At 31.6% G+C, this 25000-nt stretch overlaps 1 protein-coding gene across 1 annotated transcript; it reads left to right on the forward strand.

Annotated features, from left to right (window-relative positions):
- Nucleotides 1-9868: 9868 nt before the first annotated feature.
- On the forward strand, nt 9869-18819 carry LOC145971927 (venom allergen 5-like). Its single transcript, XM_083100029.1, has 6 exons — nt 9869-10268; nt 12535-12656; nt 13464-13542; nt 15991-16154; nt 17280-17380; nt 18117-18819. The coding sequence occupies exons 1-6, from the start codon at nt 10169-10171 to the stop codon at nt 18214-18216; spliced, it is 666 nt and encodes a 221-aa protein (XP_082956155.1). The 5' UTR covers nt 9869-10168; the 3' UTR covers nt 18217-18819.
- The last annotated feature ends 6181 nt before the right edge of the window (nt 18820-25000 follow it).

A 25000-nucleotide genomic window follows, 5' to 3' on the forward strand; every position in this document is an offset into this window, starting at 1 on the left:
TTATTCGCTATTTGGTTCTATAACAACTGTGTTATGTTACAGGTCGCGGGTCATATTAAAATACCTTACTAATTTTATTGATTCTCATAGATTATCATAAATTACGAGAAGAAAAAGAGAAGAAAATATACATAAGAGAAATTAATGTTACAATAAATAAGTGATTATTATTCAATGCTATTATTTCCAGACACTTCTGTACATTTATATATTATATATAGTTATATTATACATGTCTATAATTTTTTCCCTCATTTTCACGTGTCGAATATTCTAAGTTCAGTAAATAATTTTTATCGGCAGTAAAACTTTTCATTCTTGCGCATCAAGAAAGAAATCTCACTGACAAGTTCAAAAATCGTCCGACCAACGCTAAACTCTTTTTCAATTTTTTTCCAGTTCTTCCCATCTCGAGGCGCACTTCCTCCTTTCAACGGACAACTCGGTGATGTTCGTTAGGGCGGAAAGGAAAAAAGAATGACGTCGACCTGCCACCTCAACGCGTTTGAGTCCCAATCCCTTTTCACCGACCCCCTTTCTCCTCTTCCATCCCTTATAGTGTGTTACTGCGATATTACGTTCCCATGTTTGAAGGACGCACTGCACCTGTAGCGTATAACTTTAATTTGCTCTGCTTCAACCAGCGTTATAAGTCCGTTCTATAATCCGACCGACTGCATTCTCCCGCTGTCCAGGAAAGCTCGACGGATATGAGTGTCGCGTGTTCGCATCTAATACGTATTAGATCCGCCTGTCCGATATGTTGCCGATTATCAAGAATATTTATGCCGTTGGCGTAACCAGGACGAGTACAACGAGATTGCCTCTCTTCGTCTGCCTCTTTCCTTTCGCGGAATCAAAGGTGAATCCAAAGGTGGCAGACCTTTCGATCGAACCTTTAAAACTGATCATATTTTTTTTCTATGTATTTAATTGACCTAACTCGAAAAAGGGATTGGATTTAATCTGGCTGGCCATCAATAGATGAAAATGAGTAAAGAGAATATGTGTAAATAAAAAATGATATTCAGAGTTCTCTTAAAAAGAGGACAAAACTAAAAAAATAGATAAAAGACATGCGTATCGAAGCGTTTGAACACGTTTGTGTGATTTCGTCGACAAGTAGCTTTACATCTTTCTAAAATAACTTATGAATTTTGTGCAGATCTTAAGTAAAATATTCCTAAAATATTCTAAAATCGTCCAATTTGACCAAATATTCCGTTTTTCTAATAAAAAGATAGTTCGAGAAAAAATCTATAAATGCACTCTTTCCCAGTTATAAATATTGTTCGTATATTAATGAAAAAGCGTTTTAAAATATTTAGATAAACTGTCAATGACGCAAAAATTATTTGATTCGATTTGAGTGTAATAATGGGATGTAGGTAAACGATAAAGGATATCGAATAACGATAAGATATGCAACTTTTAAAGATTACGATCAAAAGAGAAATTTTTTTATAGACCTACATTTATATAACAATATATTGATGATGAGTATAATTGAAAAAAATACGCTGGTAAAATTTATATCCACATACAAATACATCCTACATAAAAACTGCAGGCATTATTTTCTTCGTTTCTTTCTACGTAAAATCTTCTGAGGAAATAATTATTTTCAAACAAATGCTCTAACTTAAAATACACAGTGGATCATTACACGATGGATACTGAAGGAAAAGATAAGCAAGAAAACAAAAAATTGTTTAAAATAAGCAGAACAACTTCTTTTATTTACCTCTCATCTTCTTTTTTGTTCTTTTAGTTATTTACTAGGTAAATTAACCTTTGATTGTGTATCCACAAAAGATGTTCAAAGTGAAGATGTTAAGATATATAACGTTAATTAAACTCAAAATAGTAAGAAAAAAACATCTATTTTTCTTACTTTTTTCTCTTTCTCTTTGATTCTTGTTTTTTGCTCCTTTTAATTATTTTATTTTTGTATCTATAAATTATTGCGTACTATTATATTATAAACGAAAAATTATCTATATAGCTAAAAATAACTATAAACGATAATCAAAATGTTTAAAAATTTTTAAAATAATTGTTTAATAAAAAGATTGTTTTGATGATTATTAAAATATTCTTGTAAAATATTCTTTATAAAATATTCTAAAGAATATTCCAATATTCTTTAGAATTATTATTTATCCTATTTTTTTAATGTAATTTTGTGACATAGAATGTATCCTATTAAAATGTGTTTATTATTTAAAATAATATGCATTTATTTAATATTTGTGTGTCCTTTGTCGTATCAACTTTTATACTAATTATAAATTAAGTACGTAATTATATTAAGTACACAGTTTTTTTAGTAAATTCATATATATACATAATTACTAAATATATAATTTTTTGTATGCAAAAATATTATTAAATGATATATAAATTACAGGGAGGGAAAAATCAAAATATTTTTATAAAGTATTTTATTGTTACGTCCAGACCCTTGAAAGGTCGGGCCATCTGGAAGGACGCAACCTACTTACCCGGTGACACACTTTTCGGGCGTGTGTACAGATCGGGTCGAGCGTACTGTCAGGGGCCTAGCACAGGTCAGTGACCAGAATGGTCCCTTTAACTCTGTGAGTGTCCTAGGCCGTTACGCTCGTCGGTCCCTTTTCGGTAAGAGAATCGAATCTCTTTTACTCGGGACGGGACCCTGTGCGATTTCGAGATTGAGGGAATGAGAACGGGTAGCAAAAATTAAATGAAAATTTTATCGTAAATCACCATTTATTCATTAATCAGTTGTTTGAGCGATATGAAATATATTTACAGGGTTATTTAAAAATCTTTTTCTAAAAATACAAAATATAATTGAAAATTTTTTGTGTGTTGTTTTGTATATGTGAGGGAATTTCCGCGGGTGTTACATTGGTTCGGAGGACGTCAGCCAGGAATAAAAGTGGTAAATCTAATCTTAAGTCATTAACCCTGGCTGGAGATTATTACAAATTTGTTTCTTTTAAATTTAAAATTTCCTATCTAAACATGTGTATTATAGATGGGGAGGAAAGAAGGGGGGGAGGGAGACAAAAGGTTAAGGATTTTCAAATTGGATAGTGGACGGAGGGAATTTCTTCCACAGGGCTTGAATAGGAACTCCTAGTGGAAGGTGGGAGCCAGGGAGATACCAAGCAATTATAGCATCGGGAGGGGCACTGGTTAGGTAGTGAAGGAACTCCTCGTGGTCCACAGGACCGGGGCCCACGCGGAAAGATCCTTCGGGAATGGGAAAGTCGATGAGGGGAAACTGAGATAGGAAATAACCTAGAGGGTGAGAAAGGGGAGGTTCAGGAGTTTCGGGACTGTTAGGATGTCCCGACGGGGAATCGGGAGGGAAGTCGAAGGGGTTGGAATCCTCTTCAAGGTCGGGAAGATCTCTCGCAAAATCTCCCAGAGCCTCGCCGAATTCAGAAAACTCTGAGAAGGTGGAAGGGGAAGGAGGGTCCGAATCAAGGGTAATGATAGGTATGGGAGGGGTACGCTCCCGGACAGGAGGTGAGGGGGAACGAGGGGGTTCGGGAGAGACTGGAGAGTAGCTAGGAGGTGGGGGAGTGTCGAGTAAGTCGAGATTTCGTAAATTATTATTACTATTATTACTATTGTCGCTATTATTGCTAATATTGTTACTATTATTATTACTATTATTACTATTGTTGGTATTATTGCTAATATAGTTACTATTATTACTATTATTCGGGGTTTGATCCGGAACAAGGGGTGTAGTTCCCTTGGCCAATTTCTTTTTGAGCGCCCGATTCCAACGATTCCGGCGCCGCAACTGCGCTCGGCGTTTACCGTGGCCCGGCACTAATAATAATTCGACGGTGAATGTGGGTGTTTAAAATATCGTTAAGAGGTGTTTCTAACTAATTACCGTTAACTATATTACCGTTGTCATTGGGAAAAGATACTTGAATCTTAGGCGGGATAGTAACCCGTTTATATCCTTAAATTTAAACTGTTCTTAATTGTTGATTACTGATGATAAAATAATATAAGTGAAGGGATAGTTAAGAGAAGAGAACAAAAAAATTTGAAAGGAAATAACGTAAGTTCTAAATGGTTTTTAAGAAAAGTTTCAAATTTAGGAGGGTTCGATCGAGAGTCAGTCTTTGGAGATTTGAGCCGGATTAAAAATCGTTCGTGAACCGCCTTGTGGAGATTCTAAACGAACAGGGAAATCGTTCGTGAACCGCCTTGTGGAGATTCTAGACGAACGAGAAATCGTTCGTGAACCGCCTTGAGGAGATTCTAGACGAACAGGGAAATCGTTCGTGAACCGCCTTGAGGAGATTCTAGACGAACAGGGAAAGCGTTCGTGAACCGCCTTGAGGAGATTCTAGACGAACAGGGAAATCGTTCGTGAACCGCCTTGAGGAGATTCTAGACGAACAGGGAAATCGTTCGTGAACCGCCTTGAGGAGATTCTAGACGAACAGGGAAATCGTTCGTGAACCGCCTTGAGGAGATTCTAGACGAACAGGGAAATCGTTCGTGAACCGCCTTGTGGAGATTCTAGACGAACAGGGAAATCGTTCGTGAACCGCCTTGTGGAGATTCTAGACGAACGAGAAATCGTTCGTGAACCGCCTTGAGGAGATTCTAGACGAACAGGGAAATCGTTCGTGAACCGCCTTATGGAGATTCTAGACGAACGAGAAATCGTTCGTGAACCGCCTTGAGGAGATTCTAGACGAACAGGGAAAGCGTTCGTGAACCGCCTTGTGGAGATTCTAGACGAACGAGAAATCGTTCGTGAACCGCCTTGAGGAGATTCTAGACGAACAGGGAAATCGTTCGTGAACCGCCGTGTGGAGATTCTAGACGAACGAGAAATCGTTCGTGAACCGCCAAGTGGAGATTCTAGATGAACAGGGAGAGATGAGGAAGATGATTAGGAAGAGGAAAGAGACACGAAGTAATTAAACGATTATTAAATTGTGGAAATTTATTTTCTATCGATTAGAGAATAATCGGTCAAGGATCATTCCCAATGACAGTTGGCTAACACGAGAGGGGGAAGAAAATAAAGTGAAAGTGGACTTACTAATTATAGTGAGCGTTGCAAGGTGTTGAAAAAAAAATTTAATCCGACCGGAGCTGGAAGCGCAGGTGGATGGCTGTTGGTTGAAGATGAGTGGAATGCTCAGTTGATCCAAAGTTCACCTCACTCACTTCACTTACTTATTGAAAATGATTGGATTTAGACAAATACTCTGTGCTGCACGAAAGAGGTGTCGTAATTTCTTTAAAATGAACTGTGTGTCCGCGTCTTCGGCTCGCGAGTTAAGGTTTTTACTCCTCCTCCCTTCTGGATGGTGGGGAATCTTTTTAGGCGAATAAAATAATTTCTATTACTCCCTTCCTAAGGTCAAGGAGCTTGATTTTTAGGAGGAGAAGGGTCTCTTAAGATTTTAATTGGTTAAGCCCTTTGGCTCGAGACTTAGCTCCATCCAGTAGAGAGTGGGAGTGAGCTGATTATCTTATCGCTTGATGATTTTGGCGATTCAGAGAACGCTTGAGGATGGCCTGTCGAACGAGCGCACGTGCACTATCAATTTCGAAAGATTTGTCTTACGTTTATCATTTGTCACTCTCCCGAGGACCAGATCTTTATTTTGAAAATTCTTTAGATAGAGAGGCTTGGAACATAAAGCCGTACCAATAGATACGGGACAGTTAGAATTTCTCATAACAACTTTTCATCATATAACTCGCAAATTTATTTAGAGTTTCGTTAACGCTATCTCGACATTCTCAGTATTAGATTTGTTAAAGTTTAATGGCGATACCCGCGGGTGAGGTTGCGTTCTTCTAAGTGCTATCTTTATTCCTAAGAAGAATCGCTTTGCATTCCGAATGCAAGTCGATCCTTGATTTCTTTCTTCCACGAAATCGTGGAACAATGGTATGGACAATGATATATTTGTCATTTGATCTTTTACAATAGAAACTTAATTGTAATATTGTCATTAATCTCTAAATAAAATGAGTCGAGGTGCTAGTAAATAGCTTATCCAGGATTTTACATAAACTTTCGATTGAAATATCTCAGGAACTTAAGCTGTAATCTCAAAAATCTAACAGCACTTTTCTAAAGCAATGTCGACCCAAGCGACCAGTTTGAGTAAAATTTATGCAGTTCGAATAAAATTTGATCAGTCAATCCTGAAATATGATAATCATGTACCAGATTGTGACATTTTAATTCTTCAAACTCATGTACATACGCTCGCACACATGCAAAGAGATTTTGTCTCTAATGGCATATTCACAACGTTGCAATTTCTATCTATGATGCATCGATGCATTGGTTATGCTTTATTTTAAAAGCCATAATATATTATTATATTTATTTATAATATTTGTGGTATTTGTTATTTTATTTATTTATATTTATTATTATTATTTCTAAGTTATTAAAATTATTAACTTAATATTAAAATTAGTTAATTAATACTTTAAAATTGACAAATCTTCCTTGTACAGTATTTGTACAAGTTTTTTTTCCTTAGTTGGTGCCATTTTTTATATGTTTATTTCACATATTATAATATTAAATAATATTATGATATAATTTCCATAATATATTAATTTCCAATATATAAATTATTTCCATAATAATATTAAAAAGTTAGAAGTTATTTAAAAATTGGAAACTGAAAATATTAATATAGAACAAAAAAAAAATTTTAATAAAAACTTAGCGCTGCTAAGCTGAATAATACGCTAATAAAATTAGCAACACTTTTAAGCTGAACAATATACTAATAAAACTGGCAGCGCCAAATTTTTTCAATTAAAATTTTTTTATTTTTTTGTTTTATATCAATTTTCAGTTTCCAATTTTTAAATAAATTTTTAATTTTTTAATATTATTTTTGAAAATTAAAGCAACTCTTATCGCTGCGCGCTTCTACTCGCGCGATTTGATCTTTATTTTGTATCTGTTATTCTCTGCATATCTCCAAGAATCCTAATTATTACGCAATGGTATTTCCATATTTTCGTATTTTTTTTTACTGGTATGATTGAGTATATCCAAGAGCGGTCATGTAATTAATTAGACCGCAATTAACTGCAAGATCAATCATCCGACTGACTAAGTTTCCATAGAATTCTCTCAAAGCGACTGATAAAATTAAAAAAATTATTCTTTCGATTCCGTTTCGCGGCCTTACTCATCAAGGCGAAAATTTTCAAAATAGATAAAGCATAAAAGGATCATAAGAGTCGAAGTCGTTATTTATGCGAAGACACATAAGTCTAAACCTGTTCCGTGGACGACTAGAAGGAAGAAGCGACCGGAAATAAATCGTCCCGAATGAAAATATTGGGAATACAATATCGCCCACACCGAAGAATAATCGATGTGGGCTATAACGGGTTTTTCGTCCTCGATCTCCAACGAACAAACAACGAGATTAATCTCTCCTCCCTCGCAACGAGAGCGAAAAAATAGACATGTGACAGTTGTTGACAAAGCTATTTATCAAAAGAAGCGAATTTATCGAAAGTATTTTTTTGGGATTGGCATCGATCAAACGTTGTTCAAATGGAGCATTGATAAACAGAAATAAAAGCTGATAAACAGAAATAAAAATAAAATGTTTTTTCATACAGCATAAACGAATGAAAATATAGCATTTCACGAAAAAAAATAATACATAATAATTAAAAATAATATTAATAATAATTGAAAACTATTATTATCATCTGATTCATGAGTTCTTTTAAAATTAATAGCGCTATCTAAAGAAACATAGAGTGAAACGCATTATATTGTAATAATTTTATATATTAGATAGACAGATGTATTAATTTTTTATCTGTATTACAATAAAATTGTTTAACTTTCAATATTTTCACTTTTACACACTATGTAATTTAAAGATATTCTTACAGAGATTAATTATGTTCGACTTGGTTCTCTCTGACGATTTTCACGGGAGTATTACGACCACCTGTGCACTTTAATCTTTTCTTCTGTGTTCCTTCTTATTTCTACTATTCAGCTAGCTGTGCAAATCTGTGCGCTGCAGTTTCTCAGTTTCAGAATTAATGTATTAATATTGTCTGTGTTTCTATCTTCTCTTTTGTTTTATTCAGCTCTTTTTTATATGTTTCACATATTCTATAAATATTTCTTATGCATTTTCATGCACAAAAAAATACAAATATTGAATATCTTATATTTATATACGTCTCACATATTACACACTATTATAATCTAATTTATTATACGATTGTATAATATTGATACATTATATTGATTATATATGAAATAAGATTTTTATGTGCACATAAACATGTATATAATGCACTTATAATATAATATAATATGATATAACATGATATATATTATGATATAAAAAATAGAATAATATTGTATATAATTGCAATCGATATAATTACCTGATTTTATTAGTTTAACATATCATTATTTAATTGTCATTTTAGTTTAACATTTCTCTCTTTAATTATTTTTAAAACTTGATAGAAAAATTAATTATTTTTAAAATTAATTATTTTTAAAACTTGATAGGAAAATAGATAGAAAGTTTCGCCGCAAAATTTGCCTCAAAATTATAAATTTTGAGGCAAATTTTAAAATTAGGTTTTATATTAGGTTTTATATTATAATTTATAAGTGCTCTCATTCAAATTCTCAAATTATAATACATATGAATACTAAACGAATCATTCCTGAATAGATAATTGCTTGTATAAATGCAAACTGAAGTGACTTTTACGCGAGGAAGCACCTTCCAGTTTTATTGAATTTTGATCCAATTGACATAACAAATCTTTGAAGAAGAAAAGTAAACGCTTTCAAAGAGATGACGAACAGAAGAAGTAAATTTTAGTGGCTACTTTGTTCCCAATTTACTTCATAAGTCTACGAAAAGACAAAAAATAATTATAATTTAAATAGCAACAATAATAAAATAATAATAATATATTCATTGTGTAGTGAGATTTTTATAAAAGAAACGTTGAAATTTTAAAATATATATACAAAAATGAATACTTAATAAAGAAATATATTTGTCATGGAAATATTTAACACACATATTGTTATCTTCATCTCATTTAAAAATAACCAATCATTTTTAATAATGAATGCAATAAGCTTTGCACAACAAAATGTATGATTTCATTCATAAAAAATGTTAAAAAAGAACTAATAGAGTAAATGATAAATTACAATTTTCAACTTGATAACAAATTCCTTGCTTGGTAATATTTGCGTATTAAACTTATATTGTTATGTAATAACAAAATAAAATTAGTTTTGAAATATAACACAATTAATATGTAAGCTAACAATAAAAAAGAAAAATTAATAACTCAAATAAAGTAAACAATTTAAATTTAAACTTTATAGGTTTTACATGTTTTTAGTCGAGTCATTTTATGCTCTCTATAAAATAATAAAAAAATATATATATCAATATTAAATAAAAAGGATATCTCAATATTAAATAAAAGGATCATATATGTATGTCTATCATATATTGAAAATAAAGAGGAAGTTTAAATATTTTATTTTTTCAACAGAACAGCTCAAGACCCGACAATAATATATCCGGCGCTGAAAACGCTTTATGATTTTTAAATTCTTATACGATCGTACAATTAAAGCCATCGACGCGACAACTATTTTTCAGATCAGAGACCGAGAGTCCAGCCGCGAGTTCAACCTTGAGCATACATGTGCTAAATTAGAGTCACCCTGCTCCTGTATGAGCAGCACTCCCCACTGCACTGCGACTGCTTCATTAACAATTACATGGACAGACATGGCACAGGTGGCACGATATATAAAGTCACGAAGAATCGGCACGGCCGGTTATTAGTTTGGCTCGTTCTATCGACCGGTTCGCAGGCGGTTTCCGATTCTCTGTATCCCCTGGACAATCGTAAATCGGCCGATCTAATCAGTCCAACACGTGCCGGAGTGAACGACTTCGAGTTGCTCGTACGCGTTTCATTCAGTCCACCCTTTTCGACATTGTTCAGATTTAAGGGAGACCGAGCCCTTGATTACCGAGATTGTTACGAGGTTCGCATTCCGACCGAAATTTTCTTATTACGCTTCCGGAATCGTAGTCTCGTGTTCTCGAAATCCTTGTTTGTCACGATGATGTTCACCGAGAAGAACGTTAGTCTTTTCCTAATAATTGCCAAATGTCTCCTAATGATATACTGTGAACCGTCGTGCGTAGGAAAGACTTTACTGAGTGAGTACGTTTGGACAACTTTTCTAATTCTATTGATAAATCAAAATGTTTTGCACCAATTAATAATGCAAAAATTGCACGTTAAATTTTGCTGCACAATGGCATACAGTATTCAGTTCTGCAGTTATGAAACAGTCACAAATAATTATACAAAATTGCATATGCTATTAAATTCTTTCGCAACTAGTTTTCAACCAATTGCAGCTTTTATATAATAGACTACCTGCAAATAATGCATTTTTTATGTTTGTGCAAAAATTTAAAATTTAAATTTTAAAATATCATTTATGATACCTTATTGTGAGATTTAAAAATAATTGTAAATTCTTATAAAGAATATACAGGGTGTCAGTGAAATTTTCGCCCTCACGAAGTAAGGAGGTAGATTGGCTCAAATTAAGAAAGAAGGACTTCTACTGTTTTGTGATATTCGCAATAATTAACGAAAAATTAAATAAAGAATATCGGCCAATCTGCGTGAGTAGAAGCGCGCGGCGACGAGAGTCGTCCCACTGTAATCTTATACTAGGCGCACGGCGAAGCGGTGGGCGGATCGCTCTCCGAGACATAATGATGGCGTGCGATATATCGCAATACCGCGCCGAAAAATGACCCGTTCTTTTAGTTGCGAGACAATGATGCGCTATCATTTCCACACCACCTTGCGGTAGATAGCATGGTGCGCTTTTTTTATAGTGGTTTCCCCCATAGGCCTATTCCACTCTCAATTTAAATATTTGTGAAAATTGTTCAAAATGCCGTTACTGTAGGCTGAATGTATCGTAAATGTAAAAAATTGATGATGACAGTACCTTCACAAAAATTGATCCGTGGTTGAAAATCCCTTGATAAAATGTGTTACACACGTTGGTAATGATACGGACGTAATCCATTACACGTAAAGCGTGATGTACCGCGTATCGCGAAAAACCAAATTCATGTGCCATACGACGCACGATAGTTCCAGGATTTTCATAAAATGCTTCAAGAATCCTTTCTTCATCTCGTACACGAAGACGCACTGCTGGACCGGTTATCCCGATATTATGCACGACACCCAGTTTCACATAATTATTGCACAACTCGTAAAACTGTACGTTCACTTGGCTTTCGTGCACGCCCGGAAAATCATTCCACGTAAATTACGGCCGCGCGATAAGTATTTTCTCCCGCTAGCCCATATGCCACAATCATATCCGTATATTCCTGCAGAGTACACTTCATTTTCACTATTAATTTACTACGCGAACACAAGATTTTTACTAAAACCATCTGAGCTCTCGCAGGCTGTTGCCAGAGTGCATACGCCAACAGCACGCAACTACAGCTGAGCGAACATGCGAGTGTAAGCGTACGTGTGAGCTCGGCGCCTGCGCATTATGATTTGACATTTTCAAACATTTTCGCAGTTTCTTCCTAATTATGGATTGTTAGGAATGAGTTAACGTTCGCACCGTCTAGAAACGGCATAACAAAGTGAACAAAAGGGGCGCCATCACTTCCATTTCAATAGGAAGTTAAACTTACGAGACGGAAGTTTTTCATGCACCAAATGAAAGACAAGGGGAACAACGCTAAACCAACTTCCGTAGAAAGTTTTTCGGGAAGCTGCGCAATCTGTAGCTTGCAAAGAACAGTACCAAATGGAGAAAAACCTGAAAGAAGGCTCATATAAAGTTCTCATACCACAAAAGATGATTTAAGATAAAAGTGAAATTAGATGACATCTCATAAATTCTCTCCTGTCTCGACGTTATATCTTCATAAGCCGCCGTAAATAATACGCGGCATAATATCTTCCAATTTTTATATATTTGAAACATAATTTTGACATATAAATGCATAAATGTAAAGTAAAATTTATTTAATAAAAAATTAAAATAAACAAATTAAAATAAAATTTATTAAATAAATGAATAAATTTCTTTATAAAATTTTAAAAAAATGTTATTTAATTATCAAATAAATATGATAAAATTATTAAGCAACATTTAAGAATGATTGAAATTGTAATATATGAAATATTATAATATTATTTATAACATGTATTATAAAATATACAATTCTAAAATTATATTTCTTAAGATTTTATTTATCTGTTGCTGTTTTTCTTTGCTACTAAAACTAGTTGACAATTCAAACATATTCGATTCTGTATTTTTCTTTCTATTTTATAGCAGAGTGATCGTATCATAATATATAATATTTGTCTCTAGAGACAAATATATTTGGAAAGCAGCAGCTGAAAACATATATTATCTTATAGGATCCGGTGATATATCGTGCGAAGAGAAGCAGATTATCCTGGACGAACACAATCGATTGAGGCAACTAGTGGCACTAGGACAGATACGTGGTCAACCTGGAGCAGCGAATATGATGGAGATGGTAAGTCAATAATTTCATCTTATTTCCTAGAAAATTGCCCTCAAAATCTCGAGAGAAAGTACATTCTCTAAGTAATTCATATAAATAGATAAAAATACTCGAAAAATGATATGATAAAAGACAGTTTTCTTTGCATATTATTTTTTAATATTATTCAATTTCTACTAATTCGTGTGTTATACTATCATATATAATTTACTTGTTTTTTATTTCGGTTTTTTCTCCTTCTTATATAAAAATTAATTTAATATAATCAGAAGAATATAATATAATCATAATACATAAGTAATGATGATACATATTAATTTAAATATTAAGTGTTTGCAAAAGTATTCCCAAAAATATCCAAGATAATTTTTATCTCGAAACAAAGAATATATTAAAAAAAACAAATACAACCATCTTTATTACATACAATAAAAAAATAAAGAATTATCTTATACATTCTTATTAATCCTTACAAAAAAAGAGCTATACTAATAATCAAATTTTTGTCGAGAAAACCGATTATAAATCTACTAAAATGTCTGCAATGAAAATTCAGTAGTTTAGAGATATAATAATCAAATTTATGACGATACCGTTGAACGTACTAAACTTTATTCTGCAGCATGATGAAAATGTTCTTTTATCTCGCAACATATTTATATTTGTAAAAAAGCATTCTCTCGCAATATACACTAATTTACACAATAAGTCGCATAACGAATTAATCACATAGTTGAAGTGAGTTTTATAACTCTATAATATTCCGTGTATCGTGTTGTACGATTAATTCGACGTGTATGTTATTAATTGCTGTTACAGATATGGGACAAAGAACTTGCTGCGATAGCACAAAGATGGGCAAATCGCTGCACCGAGTCATATGACTATTTAAGTATCAGTAAGTAACATTTTATTAGCGATTATATTACATATTTAAGCGAAATGACATTTCTAATACATTATATCAGAAGAACAATATAATATAACTTTATAATGCCGGAAAAATAACATATTATAACAGCATATGTAGCATGTTAGAAGAGCAGCATTATAAAAATAAATTCTTGCAATAAATAAAAATCACATATAAAAAAAAGTTTTCGTTGATAAAAGTTTAAAGACTTTTCATAATATATGAGAGATAAATCATACTGATTGTTTAGTTGATGAAATAAATTAATGCATACAAAACACATGACAATAAAAACCTATGATCAACTATTATTTCTCGCTTCTTACCAGAATAAAAAATGATATTTTAGAATCGATTACTATTTAAAAGCTTCTGAATTCCGTAAGTTAATTAATTACGAGCGCATTACAAAGAAGAAATTTTGTTATTTTTGGAAGAACCGAGCTCATATATGTTCACCATTCCGCCATCGCTCTGAAAGATAAGAATATCAAATTCCACTTAGTGGTAAAATTAAGTGCTTTTAAATCGATATAGTTTAAATTTTTAAGCTCTATTTCTTAAAAGCAAAGCAGCATCTAAATTATTCTAAAAAGCCTTAAAATATAAAGACTCTCCCTATCCTCATGCATTACGTATAATTTCTAAAAATAGATATATCTTGACATTGCAGAAAAAATATCCTTGCTCTTTTTCGATTTAAGAAAGAACTATATTTAAAAATGCGATAAATCTATCATTTTTCTCGATTATGGTTCTTTCGCTTCATAAAAAGTAAAAGTACCATAAAAATCATAAATTTATTGCATTTTAAGTATAATTCTTTCCTATGTGATATTTCTATGCAAAGTTTCAGCTACAAATTACAATATATTTTATAAAAGGACTGAGTAAACATTTCGCTCCTTTTCATTCCTCAAAGAAAAAATAAGATTCTTATTTTTTCTAAGTGACGAGTAGAGATATAAATAGAAAAAAAAAGTTTCTTTTCCATAAAATACGATTTTTTTATTAAAAAAATCGACAAGCCTCTTATTTTTTCAAAATTTTGTTTATTTTCAGATATTTAACGTGTTTACATTACAAGTTTTCGCTATTTTTTATTTTTCCGATGATAGATTTGATCTAACCATTATTTTTTAGGTTTTTTGATATAACTATTATTTTTTATATCTCCAATGATAGATTTGATCTAACCACGAATTCAATGTAGTTCGTGTTCCAATTGGCTATTAAATAAACATGATGACGTCTAAAGACGTCTTATCGTGGCATCATTAAAACGTTACTGTGACATCATTAAATCACATAAATTATAACAATGTTTATATTACAGGTAGTCATAGTTACAAATCGTATTACGTTGAAAGAATATCTCATAATTCACGTAGCTTCACAAATAGAAATCGCTGCTTGATTAAGCTTTTAAAGTATCTTCAAACCCCGATATCTTTTTTGTCTTCCATTATTCTACATATTAAATATTGAAATTTTTTTCCGAAAGAATACTCCAAAAATAAAATAAAATCTATCACAGCATATGTATTTTACGCATCAGCATATGCATTTTATGCATTACCGTTAGCTTCTTTTATTTAAACAGACGATATGAAATATCGAATTATTGTTGAAAAGATTATCATAGGATTAAAGAAAAAATTAAACTATTCGACGATAATCAATATATCGAAACACATACAAAACAAAGCTTAATACTTAAAATGATATTATTAAAACCTCTGCGATGTATACATTAATTCAAAAACAAAAAAAATGTGCTTTTCTATAAAAAAAATGCATATATTAATTAACGACATCTTCAAAATGATATTAATTGATATTAATTGATAATATATAACAATATTATTAAAATCTACAAAAATGCAGAAAAACAAATATTCGAAATGTAAATATAAATTAGAATTCTACGAATATATAATTGTAAATTTAATATAGCTTTCTCTGTCTCTTTCCCTTCTTTCCTCCTTCTTTCATTTTTTTCTCTGCTTTTTTATTTGTTTTTGCTCTCATTCCTCTTCATTTTTTTATTTTTTAATTTCTCTTATCATTCTTATCATTCTCATGCTTTTTTCTCGCTCTCTTATCATTCTCATGCTTTTTTCTCGCTCTCTCCTTCTTGCTGTTTTTCATCTCTTTTCCACTTTATAGCCTTTAAAAACAAAACCTATATAAATTTTCAATAAATCTTTTAATAAACAAAATTGATAGAAGTAGTTTTTTTAATAAAAATGTCCAAATGCTATACTAATTTGATAAAAATATAGCAATTATTATTTATAACGTTTCATTTTCGCCTCATTTTTATATATTGTTGGCAAAATGTGACGTTATATCACGAAAGTTTAATGTACTTTTGGTCCAAGAGTTTTACTTTTAAATGATTCATGATTGATCAAAGTATTTGATTGGCAGGTAAGTTCGCGATAGGACAAAACATCTTACTCTTCCGGTTTAAGCTCCCGAAACGTTATGACAATAAGCCGGACTGGAAATCGTCAATTTATGATTGGTTCAACGAGGTACAAGACTATCACTTTAGTAATAGCACAATACCAGACACAGGACATTACACACAGGTTTGTAATAGAAGGTTACAAAATCGGAAAATATCAAAGCGTTAGAAAATTATATAATTGATTCACATGATATGTAAGAGAAAGATCTCTAAAGGAAGGAGAACTTTATTAGCACAAAAATAAAAACTTCCCATTACTTCATATTCGATATAAGTACGACAAAATCATCGTAATTTATTATTCAATATTACAGCAAGATCTATACGTTATATTGGTACGTTAAAATAAAAAAATCTTGCCGAAAAAATTTGTGTTTTAGAAGAAAGATTTAAATTTATCGTTCACAAGCGGAACAATATATATTCTTAATAAATATTTTTCGCTAATTAGTTATTCTGACGAAATAATATTTGCAAAATTCAACAAGACGATTTCCAAATAATGTCACTCTCTTAAAGAGTTTTTTTTTACTATTCAGATAATAATTGATTTGCAGTGATGAGGATATATAAAATATAATATGAATTCTTTTAATGTAGTCGAGCTGTGTAAAGATTGAACCTTTATTCATAGGTCAGTTTCAAAATAAGTTTGAGAAATTAGATTAAAAAACGCGATTTATAGACCCGATCGATCTCCCAATCGCAGTTAATTAATTTTTATTTTATGAACTTGTGCTGTTATTTTATGAATTTTCATGAGATTGTCATTTACGAAAGAACTTTTTAACGACGAGTTTGTCTTCCGGGAAAGAAGCTTGTTTCATTAATTGTATTATTTATCATATTATTGAAAACGCATGTGCGTAGAAAATACTCGAATTTAATTTAATTTACTTCGGTAAAAATATATATAACATTTCATTATATATATTTGCATATTAAAATCTGGATTTCTAAGAAGCACTTTACTTTTAATCGGTTATATCTTAAGAGCTGTTGATATATCTCGACTTTTTTTTATTGAAATAAATTAAACTCTTGAAATTAGCTGAAGGAAATGTGACGAAAGTTCTTGGTTTTACGAGGAAACACCTCTGTATATTTATCAAACCGTCTGTCCCGAGTCAGCGTATTCAAAGTAATCGAAGCGTAAACTGTTCCGTTCGCGGACTCTTTTCATGTTCACGTGCGCGAGCAATTTACAGATCTTTAAGAAGCAGAAAACATTCCGAATTAATTCCAGTTGGTGTGGGGCAACACCAGCCGGTTGGGATGCGGATATTCATTTTATGACGATCCCGCTTACGGGTACACCAAGAATTACGTATGCAACTACTCGCTGAGGTAAGAATTCTACTTCAAAATATCACTAGCTTCATTTTCTTTATTTAGTTTCATTCATATTAGAATATGGAAATTGCGTCAAGGCATATTACAGAACTAGATTTTTATTAAACGAAATACTCCTTCGTCTTTATAATTTCAGAACGTAATTTTCCTTTCAAAATGATGTAAAAAAATAATTCTACTCCTTTTAAAATGATCAAAAATTAAATCTACGATTTTCAAACGACTAATTTTATATATTGAAAAAAGTTTCAAGAGAGAAAGATGTGGAAAAGGAAGAGAAAGAAAGAAGGAAGAGAAAAGAAATAGCAATCTTTTTAAATCATTTAGAATAACATGTTTTTTTGAGTTCACGAAAAGGGGAGCGCAAGGGGGAGCGAATAATAAAATTCATATTTTTTATTTTCTATTTCTGTCTCTTTGTATTAATTTTGAATATAATTAATAACTTTAATTACGTAAATTTTTAAGGAAATTATACAAACCATACTTTTAATTGCACGATATATAATTCTTAATTTTCATTAGCTCCTTATATTTATCCCATCATTATGTGTAAAATTAAATTATAAATATCAAAAATTAAAATTATATTGTAAATATCAAATCGATACTTTTTGAAAAATGACACGAAGAAATTATTCTCTCAATAAAGAATAATAAATATAATAAGAATAATAAGAATAATAAGAAAATGATAAGGAAAATCATTATGAGTTTTATTTCGTTTCAGGGGAAACGTAATTGATGAACTACCTTATCAACCGGGTCGACGTGCATGCGACAATTATGGACTGTCATATAGCAATAAATATGCCGGATTGTGTTATTAGTATCATAATTAGCATTATAATTAGAGATATAAAGAAACTATTTTTTTGACAAAATATATTATACTAAAAAATTTCTTTCTTATATTATTATATTAAAATCTTTTCTCTTATTTCGCGCTCTTTTTTAGCAACAAGTATGCATATATATATATATATATGTTAATGAACATTATGTGATTAAATTTTTTTTATTTTTTTTATTTATATTAATTTTCAGTTTTCAAATAAATTTATAATTTTTTAATATTATTATTTTTGAAAATTAAAACAACTATTTTGTATAACAATGTTTTCAATTAAAATATTTCTATTTAACTTGTACAAGTTTTCTTCCTTGTACTTCTATTTATCTTGTACAAATTTTTATTCTTAGTTGGCGCAATTTTTTTATATCACTACTTTTGTAGACAATATGACAGTTGGATACAATTAGTGCATGAACTTGGCGCCCTTTTTTTACCTTTTTTTAAAAAGGTAAGTTTTAGGGGATTATATCACTTCTTTTTTTAGTCTAATTTGCTAAGATATTATATTAAAGATATATATACAGGGTGAGCCATTTTAATTAACGCACGCAATTATTTCGGAAACAAAGCATTTTAGAGAAAAATGTTTCAGACAAAAGTTTTATGGTTTCGAGGGGGCCATAAGATGGTACCATTGGTTTGACCTTGAAGAGTCATTTGAAGGTCACGTGAAGATCACTTCAATTTTTTTAAATGGAACACCTTACATATTTTTGCACATTCTTGTAGCTTATCTCGAGAGCTTTCCAAAACACTATAATTAAGTACCATTTCGTTAAGTACTTTTTGAGTTATGAGGCTTGAAATAATTTCTTAATTTTACATAAACCGTAAAATATCTTGTAAAATATTCATTTTTCGATTATCTTACCTTAATACTTTTATGTACAAAATAATGAGAGGAATCAATTGGTGTAATGAAAACACAGTTGTTTTTAAGAAAAAATATGGAATTGTTAATTGCAAATTACATATTTTTTCTTCAAAACAACTATGTGTTTTTTTTACACCAGTTGATTCGTCTCATTATTTTGTACGTAAAAGTATTAAGGTAAGATAATCGGAAAATGAATATTTTACAAGATATTTTACGGTTTATGTAAAATTAAGAAATTATTTCAAGCCTCATAACTCAAAAAGTACTTAACGAAAAGGTACTTAATTATAGTGTTTTGGAAAGCTATCGAGATAAGCTACAAGAATATGCAATGACAAATAGTAGGTTCCATTTAAGAAATTCAAGGTGACCTTCATGTGACCTTCAAATAACTCTTCAAGGTCAAACCAATGATATCATCTTATGGCCCCCTCGAAACCAAACAACTTTTGTCTGAAACATTTTTCTCTAAAATGCTTTGTTTCCGAAATAATTGCGTGCGTTAATTAAAATGGCTCACCCTGTATATACATATATATATGTGTGTGTATATATATATATATATATATGTATATGTATACAGGGTGTCCCAGGTATCTTCCGTCCAAAAAAAAAGGCAGATTCTCTGGCCAATTCAAAAACGATTTTTCCTCAGCGAAAATGTCGCGGCACTAATAGTTTTCGAGTTATAAACGATTGAAAATAAAGGGTTTTTCGCAAACTAAGGCTTATGGGAATAAAATATTAATAAAGTCACATTCTTTAGTTAATTTTAGGTAGAGTTTACTTTAATAGAATTTTAATTTAAGGCTTAGTTAGAGAAAGATACATGATGACAAAAATTGGGAATATGCAAAAAATAATGATCTCCCTCGACATTTTCGCTGAGGAAAAATCGTTTTTAAATTGGCCAGAGAATCTGCCTTTTTTTTTGGACGGAAGATACCTGGGACACCCTGTATATATATATATATATATATATATATATATATATATATATATATATATATATATAATTATATAATTATATTATTATATTATATATTTATATTTGGCTTGTAAAATAGATATATTTATTTACCTTGCGCTCCAATTATCATACCTTATTGGCTCTTGCGAATTTTTAATTAATAATTAATAATTTAATTAATAATTTTAATTAATAATTTAATTCAATTATTTATTATTTAACTTGCACTTTATTATTTACTAGAACAATATAAGCGCGCGCTACGCGCGCGCCATTTATTTTATGTACGTAAATATAAACAAATACAAATCTCAGCTTCAAATTGCTTCAGAAAAAAAAATATATATAGGGGAGACCGGGGACAAAAGTAACATTTTTTGTATTACAGGTCAGCTATTAATTATCGTTAGAGATATAACAAAAAAGATTATATGTTAAAAAACTCTATTTATTGTTCTATTATTGTACCTATGTTTCAATCTCAAATGATAGATATTTAAAGAGCTACTATAACTTTTCGCAAGTACAGTAATTGTTACTTTTATCCTGGGGTCTGGAAAAATAGTATTAAAAAAATAGTATTAAAAACAGTATTAAAAAAAAATAGTATTAAAAATATAGTGTATATATAGTGTATAATTTAATGAAGAATAGAATAATATGTGATTTAACAAAGATAAGAAAACTTATAAGAATATTACAAAAATTTACATATATATGTAACTCTCTCGTACATTAACCTTATACAATAAATAAAAATAAATATCATTTATAAAATATACCCCCATAATTTTTGACATTTTAATTAATAAAATGTTTTTAGACCTATGTTTATATTTTTTTCTTATTTTTAATACATACATAAAAGATACTGATGAAGTTTTATCATTAAATTTACATACTATATTCTCTCACTTGAATTATAAAATGTTTATTAAAAATACTTTTTGTTATACTTACGTATAATATAGTAACATAAGAAGAAAAGTATAGAATGAAACTAAATGTCTCATTAAAAAAGATATGTCCACGTCGATATTATCCGAATCAAATTCATTCATTATTGAACCAATCAAAAATAAACCATATTTTGGAAATTAACTCTATAAACAAACATCAATATATAAATTAATTAGTATATCATATTGAATTCTCTTCTTAAATATTTTAACAATATTTTAATTACTGTCATTCCTCATTTTGTATTTTTTACCTGAATATAAAGACTTTTCTATAGCATCATTTTACTTTTATTTTTAAGTAGCTTCAGTTTGTTAATTTGGTATGAATTTCAACCATATTTATGGCGGCAAACTATCCCATTTGGATCCAGTAACAATATTCTTTCACACAGAAGTTATTTCCATCGAACATTAGCGAGATATCTATCAGGAACTATAATATATTTGAAAATCATATCTTATACATATTTCCTGTATTCGATATCAAATTAATGTTAAATATTAATTAATTTTCTGTGGCATTAGTTAAATATTCCTACAGTTACATATCCTTATTAAAAAGAACTTACTTGATAAATACTTCGAAAATGCACCTATTCTGATAATAATAATAATTTTTAATAGTAATAATAATAATTAATAATAATTATTTATTATTAATAATTAATAATTAATTATTTTGTAATAATTTTTATATAGTTTTTATATATTTTTTAAATTTATACCTCTTACAAACTTTTTTCCATTTTCTTCTTATGCATACAACTAATATTTAGTAATGATACCAATGACATTTGTTCCTTTAATTTCATAGGATTCTTTTAAACTTTATATATATATATATATATATATATATATATATATATATATATATATATATATACAGGGTGGCCCATTTTAATACATCCAGTCGAATATCTCGAAAACCAAGCCCGGGAGAGAAAAATGTTTCAGACAAAAGTTGTTTGGTTTCGAGGGGGCCATAAGATGGTACCATTGGACCTTGAAGAGTCATTTGAAGGTCACTTTAATTTTTTTTAATGGAACACCCTATATATTTTTGCACATTCTTGTAGCTTATCTCGAGAGCTTTCCAAAACACTATAATTAAGTACCTTTTCGTTAAGTACTTTTTGAGTTATGAGGCTTGAAATAATTTCTTAATTTTACATAAACCGTAAAATATCTTGTAAAATATTCATTTTTCGATTATCTTACCTTAATACTTTTACGTACAAAATAATGAGAGGAATCAATTGGTGTAAAGAAAACACATAGTTGTTTCGAAGAAAAAATATGTAATTTGCAATTAACAATTCCATATTTTTTCTTAAAAACAACTATGTGTTTTCTTTACACCAATTGATTCCTCTCATTATTTTGTACATAAAAGTATTAAGGTAAGATAATCGAAAAATGAATATTTTACAAGATATTTTACGGTTTATGTAAAATTAAGAAATTATTTCAAGCCTCATAACTCAAAAAGTACTTAACGAAAAGGTACTTAATTATAGTGTTTTGGAAAGCTCTCGAGATATGCTGCAAGAATATGCAATAAAAAGTAGGCAGTTCTATTTAAAAAATTGAAGGTGATCTTCACGTGACCTTCAAGTAACTATTCAAGGTCAAATTAATGACACCATCTTATGTACCCCTTGAAACCATACAACTTTTGTCTGAAACATTTTTGCTGAAAATGCTTCGTTGAAGAATTATCGAGGTGCGTTCTTTAAAATGGGACACCCTGTATAACAGTGTTTACGGGAATGCTTGAGGCGATTCTAAATCTTTATTAACGATTCTGATTGCTTCGGAATCGGTCGTTTTCCTTCGTTTCCTATTTTTCATGGGGAAATGCTTTTACGCATACCCCTTGGGAATCAACGGGGGGTTATGTGAGACTCCGGGAGATTGCTCTTCTCCCGATTATCCACTAAAACTCCATGGTGGCCTCTATCGCGCGCGATTGGGTGGGCCGCTGGATCAATTTAACGCGACCCCCCCTGCGCGCGCATGGTTCCTCTCTCATTTGGGCAAGAGAGAGGTTCCTATCCCGTTGAGATGTATTGTTACCCCAACTCTCTGCCTCTAATTTGGCGACGGGACATGGCCACGCCATCCCGTCGCCTCTCTGGGAAGGAATCGAATTGTGGAAGGATGCCCTTATGCAGACATCCTGCGGTCCCTTGCCGGGGAGATTACCCCCTCCATCCCCGGTGATTTTAAGGGAGACAGATAATTCACTCCTCGGCACGCCCTGGAGAAGATGTAGCGTGGGGGGAATTCAAGTCTGCTCCCACTGGAGACGTTAAGGGAGCCGGCGTAAGCCCTTTTCCTCGCACCCTTTCTCCTGCTGCAAATGAGATGGAAGACCGGATCGTCTTCCCGCTCCGCGGCCTCCTTCAGCAAGATGACTTCCTCCCCATGGAGCCCCAGGCATCCTCGCTCCCGACAATGGCCTCTACTACGGCCGAAAGCGAGAAATCGTCTCCCACGTGTGTCTGTAGGACACAGCGCTGAGCGTCCCACGCTGGACAGCTTTCCAGTGTGTGCTGCTCCGTGTCCCGCTCTTCCTCGCAATGATGGCACTTTGTCGTCGGTTCGCGCCTTACCTTCTCGTGCAGGTACTCACTCAAGCAGCCATGCCCGGTGAGATCTTCATCAACCGATAGGTAAGTCTGCCTCGCCGCCGATCCACACAGTTTTCGAGGACTGGGTGGATGGCCCTGACAGTTTTGAAGCCGATCTTTGGTATGGCCAGCCTCTCCTTCTACTTGGCTATTGCGAGGTGCCGAGCAACTGTTGTCGCGCGCGATGTCTCGATGTCAGGATTACTCCCCACTGACGGAGAGCGGCACGCCTCTCATAGAGGCGTACATAAAGAAGAAAGTTTAAGCTACGTGTAAAAAAATCGCGCAGTTTAAAATGTAACGTTCACAATAAAATATAAATATCTAAACTTTGTAAAAAATTAAACTTCACTTTTGGAGAGTGAAGAATAACCGTGTAATATGTCGAAAAATCATAGAATTTATGTACTAATTATAAACTTAAAGTTTTATTTAACCCTTTCGTACCTCCGGGACATATATGTCCCACCTACGGAAAAATGCATAACTTTTAAATAAATAATCCTATCGACTTCAACCTTGGCTTGTTTTAAAGAAGAAGGTTCAAGTTATATGTAAAAAAATCGCACACTTTGAAATGTTTACAGTACAATACAATTATCTAAACTTTGCAAAAAATCAAACTTTTAGAGAATGAAGAAATCATAAAATTTATGCTAATTATAAACTTAGTTTTATTTAAATGTGATTACAACTATATTATGATAAATATTATAATAATTTATATGTGTAATCAAAGTAAGACGACGCATGCGACGGGCATCCAAGTCTCGCGGCAGATGCGCGGCTTGCAAAAAAAAAATGTATAACAACGCTATGAGTCGAACATGTGTGTGTATATTCAAGAAAAAACATAATATATTTAAAAAAAATAAAATCCAAGCTCATATTTTAAATATATTGATCTTTAAACTTTTCATGGTCGCCATCTTGAATCTGCCTTTTTATCATTCGAGAGATTACCGACTGCAATTATAATAAATTGATCGGCACAAAGATGTCAGTTATTTGGATCGACCGTATTGATCCATATACAGGGCGATCCTGAAAAACGTTATGTCTGTAAAATGACGTATTCCTGACACCATTCTAAGACAATTTTTCCTTTACCAAAATTTGATTTGAAGCGTAGTTTTTGAATTATTAAAGGAAGTAGTTAACGTATGACGGGTCGAATACAAGAGGCAGGCAAGGGTGACGCGATTCACCGTCAGACGCGGGTGCTTACGCGGGGCGCTTGCTGCGATCAGCTGGTCGCTATACACATACAGACACACATGCGAACACATACATTCTGTCTGTCTGTCTGTCTGTCT

This window comes from Camponotus vicinus, unplaced genomic scaffold (assembly GCF_025532165.1).
Source record: "Camponotus vicinus isolate PSW18456_S1 unplaced genomic scaffold, iyCamVici1.0 SCAF_5, whole genome shotgun sequence".
Taxonomy (NCBI): domain Eukaryota; kingdom Metazoa; phylum Arthropoda; class Insecta; order Hymenoptera; family Formicidae; genus Camponotus; species Camponotus vicinus.

Excerpts from the sequence above, each read along its gene's own strand:
- LOC145971927 (XM_083100029.1), top strand. The coding sequence starts at position 10,169 with ATGATGTTCACCGAGAAGAACGTTAGTCTTTTCCTAATAATTGCCAAA. Across the intron at positions 13,543-15,990 it reads ATATGACTATTTAAGTATCA|GTAAGTTCGCGATAGGACAA; the intron begins GTAAGTAACATT and ends TTTGATTGGCAG. Across the intron at positions 16,155-17,279 it reads ACACAGGACATTACACACAG|TTGGTGTGGGGCAACACCAG; the intron begins GTTTGTAATAGA and ends AATTAATTCCAG.